This window comes from Chenopodium quinoa, unplaced genomic scaffold (genome assembly GCF_001683475.1).
Source record: "Chenopodium quinoa cultivar QQ74 unplaced genomic scaffold, ASM168347v1, whole genome shotgun sequence".
Lineage (NCBI taxonomy): Eukaryota > Viridiplantae > Streptophyta > Magnoliopsida > Caryophyllales > Amaranthaceae > Chenopodium > Chenopodium quinoa.
The window spans coordinates 3,285,696-3,293,945 of record NW_018743555.1 but is presented as its reverse complement, the minus strand read 5'-3'; the positions used below and the strand labels follow the sequence as shown (position 1 = coordinate 3,293,945).

The following is an 8,250-nucleotide window of genomic DNA, read 5'->3' as shown; positions in this document are numbered from 1 at the left end:
TGGTTGATTCTAGGATAAAGCATGCTAAGATAGTTGTCTAGAACTAGGGGGATCATGAAACCGGATTCTACTCGTTTGTGGCATGTTGGTAGTTGCTCCCTATCTTTGATTTGACACCCTTAGTGAGTCTTTGCTACAACCATGTGAGATTTATATTTGTTCAAGCTTTCATCATACTCTTGCATGAGCGGCATGGATCCTTGATTTTCGCAAACCTAATCTAGAATCTTAGCGTATGATTCCTAAGACCGTGACCGAACTACCTAGGGAGGACAAAGGCAAGTTTTTCGGGGAGGTAATTTTCTCTTTCTAGGATAGTCACTTTTTGGTTTGGGATACATTTGCCTACTTGTTACCCCTTTGAACCCTTTTCCCTCTTTTCAAGCCGCATAATTAGATATCTTGAGCCTTTTGTTTCGTTCTCCTTCTTTTTGGTTTTTGTGAAGCAAGGGTCAATGTTTGGTGATTGTGGTCTATGAAGTTAGGGTTTGGTTCGAATTGGTACACATAATTGAGTTGTTTATATTTGGTAAATAATGGCAAATGCTTATGTAAAACCCGTCCTTAGTAAAAAAAAGGGCAAGGACTAATGCTTTTAAGGAGTTCAAGGAAATTAAAACAATTTTATTAATGAGAAAATTCAAAAAAAAAAAAAAAAAAATAATTGAAGTGTCTTTCTCCTCTCTATGCATTGAGGACAATGTTTCTTTTAGCTTGGGGGGAAAGCGCTTGCGCTTTTTGTTCTAATGATTGTAGATTGTTGCTTTGAATAAGCTTGGGGGTGTTAATACGTTTTTGTTTGGTGATTACTTAAGTTTGGTGTTGAGATTTGGCCAGTCTTTGCTTCACAATTTAGGATAACCACCAAATTTTAAATTTTAAGCCTACCTTAACCCTTCTTGCCTAACGTTACAACCTTGGGGAAGACCTTTGGACCTAGGAGTTGAGTCTTTCATCGGTGGAGGGAATCATAGGTTGTAGACTAAGGAAAGGGGATGCGAAATCAAGATGTCGAGTAGCCCAAAAATTTGATCCTTTTCCGGTTCCTTCGCGGAATCTATGAGATGCTCACTAAGGGGAGACATGAGATTAGTAGGGGAACGCGATAAGACCGTTTGGGATGAAAGTGGAATGTGATAACTACTTCCTATGCTTAGCATATTTATGTTTCAATCAACCTTAGGTATCTTATAACGTGCATACCATAATTCTCTTTAGAAAGGTTGTTATTCATTTGAATTATAGTCTCTTTGTAAAGTCCATTTCGTAAAGAATTTGTTTCCTTTTTCCTTTTTCTTTTCCTTCTTTGGTTTGCCTCTTGGGGGTTTGGTGGAGAGTTATGGGTAAACTCTTAGGATACCCTTACGAGAGCATCACTCGTCCTCTAGAGCGATCTAGGGGTTTAAATGGCTTGTTGTAGCTAAAAACAACCGTAATTCCTACGACAGTGAGTCTTAGTGTAAATTCTCGCCCCTCTTTTTCTTTTTGCTTCGAATAAGCCCTTCTTATTCCTTTTAGCCTTTGTTTTGCTCGGGACGAGCAAAAGTCTAGCTTGGGGGAATTTGATGAGTGTCATTTATGGCACTCATAGGGTAGTCTTTTAGGGTTATTTCTTTCCCCTTTTCATGCTTTCTTCTCTTATTTTTGGTCCTTTTTCCTTTAGTTTCTCTTTTTCCTCTTTTCTTTATGATTCTCGTGTTTTTATCGTGTTTTCCTTTATTTGTCTCTTTTTCCCTTTCATTTCCTTTCTTTGTGTACTTGTGTAGGTATTGTGAGAATCACTTTGGCAAAGGGTTCAATTTGGGACTTTAATGATCAAGCAAGGAAGAAGCATTTGGCTAGAGAGGGCTTGGAGAGGCCTCGGAGAGGTTTCCAAAGCAAATCCAGCAGGCCGCGAGCGCGGGCCCATGTTACTCAAAATTGCCAAAACTTGGCAGGAACTTGCCGCGGTTGCCCCGCAGGCTCTCCGCGGGCACGGGTAAAATGGAGAGGCCGCTCCATTCAGAGAGACCGCGGCCCCCTGATCAGGCTTTGGGAGCAGGGGATTAGCCGCGGGCGCGGGTTTCACTGCCGCGGGCGAGGATCTATGTTGCCGCGGGCGCGGGGTCTGCCCAGATAGCCCGCGGAGGGTTCCGTACCCATTTTTCCGCGGGCGCGGGTCTATCGAGAGAGGGCGCGGGAGCTGCCGATTTCTTCTTTGCTTATAAATAGAATTGTATTTCCTTTTTAAAAAGGAACTTTTTTGATAATTTTCATTAGCTTAGTTTTAGAGAGAGAATCCAGAGAGAAGTTAGAGAGAAGTTCTTGGTTTTGGATTTGTAACTCAACATTTGATCAATCAAGTTTGGATTTCTTCATTTTCAATCATCAATATTAGTGAGAATCTCTTCCTTCTTTCATCTTTTACTTACTTGCTATTTCATTTTTGCTTGTTACTTGTTCTTCTTTGGATTTGAATTTGATATTGTTGATCATTTTTTATTTCTCTTAGATTTTGATATAGAAATGAAGATTAAAGCACTTTCTAGTTATTTGTTCTTGAATTTCACCATGATTAGTGAGTAGATTAGTTGATAGGGAAAGGGGGAAGCATGTTTGATTAATGAAATTGCTAGTTGATGCTCTTTGATTGATTGATTTCTTGCAATTAAATTGGTTGACATAGTTTTGCATGTGATTGATTAGACTAGGAGTGATCAACCTATAAGATTAATCTAGATTGCATAGCAACTCTTAATGACATGAACAATTGAATTGAAAGTTGCTCTAATTGATTGGGTTTGCTTGTGATTCTTCTTGATTTGCCTTTCATAGTGACACCTAGATTGGCCTATAGGAGATAGCATTTGAACTCTCTTGATTGCTACTATTGTTTGTCCATTGCAATACTTTAATTAATTGATTGAGCTCTAAACTAGCATTATCATTGAACTTGCATGTGGAACCCATATCCCTAGTGTTTAGACCTTTGTTTTACTTGATTAGACTTGCTTTATTTTACCATAGTGCCAACCATAATATCAACTCCATCTTCGAGGTAGCTTGACTTAGACTCTAGTTTTCATCATTGCATTCCCTAGGGATCGACCCTTAACTTGACCTATATTCATATAAGGTTGGTTAGGTGTTTATAAATTTTGTTTGACTCGAGAGAAGATTAGATAACGACCTAGTTTTCCCCTCGTCATACATATACATATCAGTGGACGAAAATGAATATATATGCATACATTATTGTAGACACCTAAAAATGTCTCCCCAAAACCAAACCCGATGACGAACAACCTTTCACCGCCACTATTGGTCGGGTTTAGTATTTAATCCTGAGAGTGCTTAAAAAATCGTATTTAATTAAATTCGTATTTTTGAATAGTCCATGGATTGGTCTTGATGTTTGGTCAAAGCATAGTTTTAATTTCAGCCCAAACTTATTATTTAATTTTAGCCCAAACCTTTTTTTATTTTACTGTTTTATTACTTATTTTGGCCCAAACTTTTTATTAATTTTAGCCCAAATAATAATAAAATCAGAAAATGGCCCGAAATTATCACCGGCACTTAAAATGCTGAACGAAATTAGGGTTAAAAATGAATTTAGACGGAAAAGCGGACTGAAAATTCCCGCGTCACGGCAACAGTCCACCGTATCACGGGAAACTTTCCCGTATGACGGTGGGATTTCCCGTGACACGGGAAACCTGCTGTGACACGGGAACTTCCGTGTCCTTTCCGCGTAAACCCTTAACGCGTTTTCTCCCCCGTTCACTAAATATTTCCCGCGTCACACAAAATGTGCACCATGTCATGGGAATTTTTCCCGTCTGACGGTGGGATTTCCCGTGTCACGGTACACTTTGCCGTGTCGCGGGATACTTTTTTAGGATTTTTATCATTTTAGGGTTCCGTGTTTTCCCTCAGCACATTTTCTCTATAAATACCCCCTCATTTCTGATGTACGGGGCATCAATTAATTCTCTAGTTTTTTTCTCTATTCTATGCTCTAGCCTAAACACTAGCCTACCCTTCTTCTTTCAAAATTCGTTCTTCAAGCACTCTCAGGAGTCCATACTTCACTCGTGGTTCTGTCCTTAAGCCAAGGGGTGAAAGGTAGAACTGTTTGAGGGTTTGGCCCCAATTCAATTCTATTTAATTTAATTTAATTATTGTTTTATTATTATTTCCTTGAAGTTACTAACTCGTTTATTATTTTGTAGTTGCAAACAAACAGAATCAAAGTAAGAATTATGTTCCTTTTATTTCTATTATTTTTCTAACGATTTTGTGTTGTTAGAATTATTGTTAAATTGCTTCCAATATTGATGTTATTCTATTATTTTTTATGAACACCATATTGCATGTTTAAAGGGAATATGTAATTGAAAATCACGCCTAATAAGATAATTTGGACAACCGGTTTAGGATCCTTTTTAATCTTGTTATTAATTCAAGTGATCACAAATTTTATAGAATTATATGTTGCATTAATATTCAACCAATTCAGCATAATAATAGTTTGGAACAAATTGAATCTTTGTTTGTATGCTTTTGAGATCGCAGGAATCACTTTTCACTATAAGAATCGAGTAGAGGCCAATACGGGCGAATGTGACTCCATGACTCACTTCGTACTATCATCCCTGATCTTCCTTTCGTGGTTCTGAACCATATGGAGTTAGTAATCTCATGGATTATGAATGGGGTGTAACCTTCACGGGTCAATCGTTGTTGCCTATCGTAGTCCCTTATTCTTGTTGCCTTTTTATGATCCGTGAACGGTTTACAAGTTCCTTAAAAACTTGTTGGCGACTCCCTACTTACCTTGTCCCTAATCGTATATGTCAATTCTCACTTCCTATGAGTGCCAAGCATATTCACCACATGTTTTTAACGTAGGTGCACTTCGAGCGACGCCTACAATTATACAAATGAACATATGTATTTTGTAAATGATTTTTATACATTAGAATTGCAGACATTTTTAGATCTGGACATAAGGTATTTAAAAGTTTGAATCTACATATTAGTTGAATATTATCTAATATATATACATGTGTATAAAGTTCTATAGATAAGAACAATTATTATTCTCGCTTATAAACTTATCAGTTAATTAAATTGTACAAATATGAACATGCATTTGCAACCAAACATTTTAACAAGAACACTATCCAATTAAACATATATCATTTTGTAAATGATTGTTTTACTTTGGAATTGGAGACATTTTTAGATCACTACCACATGAGGTTTTTTTTTGGTCTGGATCTACAACTGGATATTTTTGTTCGCTTTTTTTTTTCAATTTTTCTAGTTTTGATTAAATAGGAACTCCTTCATCGTCTCATTTTTTTTATTTTAGAAATTGCTAATGGCTTGTTTAATAAAACAACCTTCAAGTAATATTTATAAATAAATACTTTCATAAATACCACTTATGTATTGTCAGACTCTTTATTTATGGTCTTCGAAATACTCTTCATCATTCTAGAAAACTATCACAACTGATTGTAGATTTTAATTATTACTTGTATGAGTTACTTGTATCGTAGGGTTACTTATATCGTGGGGTTACTCATATGTGTTACTTGTATTCTGAGTAACTCCTACAAGTAACTCCAGACCAAAATCCCATACCAAACCAGTAACACCTCTACAAGTAACCCCTGATCAAAACCAGTAACACCCATATAAATAACCCTAAAATACAAGTAACACTTATAAATAACCCCTGACAAAATCAATAACACCCTACAAGTAACCCCGACCAAAACCAGTAACACCCATAAAAGTAACCCCATAATACAAGTAACACCTACAAGTAACCCATGACAAAACCAGTAACACCTACAAGTAACCCTTGCCTCACTATGTGGCCAGCCACATACAAATATTTGTGTATATATATATATATATATATATATATATATATCTTAGAGCAAGATTAGCCCTGTCTGGTCTTAAGATTTTAATTAATTGCCACATCAAATTTTATATTAAATTTAATTTTTTTTTTAATTTTAATTATATTAAGACTACTTAAGACTCAATTAGATTTATCTCTTCAATCCTAAGACTTATTTTAGATTTCTTTAAAATATTTATTATTTTTTTTGTCTTTTAACATATATATTTCAATATATATTTTTTCGGAATACATATACAATTTTAATATGATATATATATTCACAGTGGGGTAAAAAATTTCTAACCCAATTTAGATGTCATAGTTGAAAAATAATAGCAAAATGATCAAGCAAAAAAAAATCAATTATAATGGAACTACATGAATTTAATTGATTTAAAAATGCATGAAATTTTAAAATTCACATATTGCATTAAATAGTTGTAAATGTAAAATAAAAATGACTAATGTAAAATTGATCTGAATTCAAATATCACTTCCCCCCAAAACGACTCCATAAATGTTCAACCAAATCATGTTGCAATTGATGATGTCTTCTCCGATTTCTAAGTCTTCGATGGTTCTCAAAGTATTTTTCACGATTGGCATAATAATTTGGAAGGAGACCAGCCTGCACTTGGGGTCCATCTCTTTGACTCCTAGCTCTATCATATGATACTTCTGCATCCAATGCTATGTCATTTCTTTCATCCTCAATAATCATATTATGCAATATAATGCATGCTTGCATGCATGACATCTCCAACCTCATGTTTATCCCAAAGACGTGCTGGGTTAGAAACTATTGCAAATCTTTTTTGTAACACCCCAAATGCTCGTTCGATATCCTTACTTGCACCTTCTTGAAGTCTTGCAAACAACTTCCTCTTCTTTGATAACAAATCTGCCCGAGGAATGGTTTTTACAAAAACTGGCCATTCTGGATAAATCCCATCTGCAAGATAGTATCCCATATTGTATACAGATCTATTTAAAGTAAATTGAACTTCAGGACCACATCCTTCAAGAAAATTATTAAATATTGGCGAGCGATCCAACACATTGATATCATTGTTAGATCCTGCAACTCCGAAGTATGAATGCCAAATCCACAAATCATAAGAAGCTACAGCTTCAAGAATCATAGTGGGCTTATCTTGATCACCTCGGGTGTACATGCCTTGACATGCGACCGGACATTTCTCCCACTACCAATGCATACAGTCGATGCTACCAAGCATACCCGGAAAACCACGACGCTCCGATTCCTCAAGTATGTTATGAATGTCATCAGTTGTAGGGCTTCTCAAATAATGCTTTCCAAATATCTTATTGATACCAATACAAAATTTTTTAAGGCACTCAATTGTCGTGTTTCCAGAAATTCTCACGTAATCATCTACAGCATCGCCTGAAACCCCATACGCCAACATTCTCATTGCTGCAGTGCACTTTTGAAGAGGGGATAATCCTTTTCTACCAACAGCATCATATCTTTGTTTAAAATACTCATAATGATCTTCTAGATTATTTACAATACAAAGGAACAAACTCCTCCTCATTCGAAACCTTCGCCAAAATTGATCATATGAATATATAGGACTATTAGAGAAGTAATCATTCCATATTCTTAGATGGCCTTCTTCACGACGCCTATCAGTGTTAGGATTTTGTTTTTTTCTAGTGTTTTTAGTAGAGGATGAGACAACTTGTGTAATTGCAACGTTAATACTTGTTAAAATATCAAAAGTAATAGTATCTTCTACATATGAATTTAAGAAGCTATCAATGTATTCGTCAATTATGTGTTGGTCATTGACGACATTTGACATAGTTCCCAATTGCTAGATTGAAAAAGATGGTATTAAGAGTGTTATAATTAATCAAGAAAGAGAGTATGTGAGTTGTGATGGGGGATAAAATTTATATATTTCTAACATATAGCCTTTGTTCAACAACTTTTCAAAAATTAAATACTTCAACGGCTATTTTTTAACTACTATATTTGAAACTACCAATATCTAAACAAAGTTTGATATTTGAAATTTAATTGTTATTTTATAATATGTATAATGAAGCATTTGTTGAAAGTAGTAGTCAACGAGCTACAAGTTTACTCAGATATGTACAAATTGGAAATAAATTACGTTATTGCTGTATTGTAAATCATATATATGTACAAATTGGAAGCTTGAAGTTAAGCTACAAATTAAATTAGCTAACTAAAATATACTAAAAGTTAAATGTAAGACAACTAACTAGATTAGCTGAACCATTTGCTAAAAGTAAGGGAAGTAAATATAAATTAAGTAAATTAGATATATACAATTGTTAAATATATGGTACAT

The 8,250-nt window shown here is 35.1% G+C and overlaps 1 protein-coding gene across 1 annotated transcript; it reads right to left on the bottom strand.

The window, feature by feature from the left end:
* Positions 1-6,627: 6,627 nt before the first annotated feature.
* On the bottom strand, positions 6,628-7,734 carry LOC110740267. The gene is made up of 2 exons (XM_021920747.1): positions 7,146-7,734; positions 6,628-6,983 (listed from the first exon to the last, which is right to left on the bottom strand). The coding sequence occupies exons 1-2, from the start codon at positions 7,732-7,734 to the stop codon at positions 6,628-6,630; spliced, it is 945 nt and encodes a 314-aa protein (XP_021776439.1).
* Between the last annotated feature and the right edge of the window lie 516 nt (positions 7,735-8,250).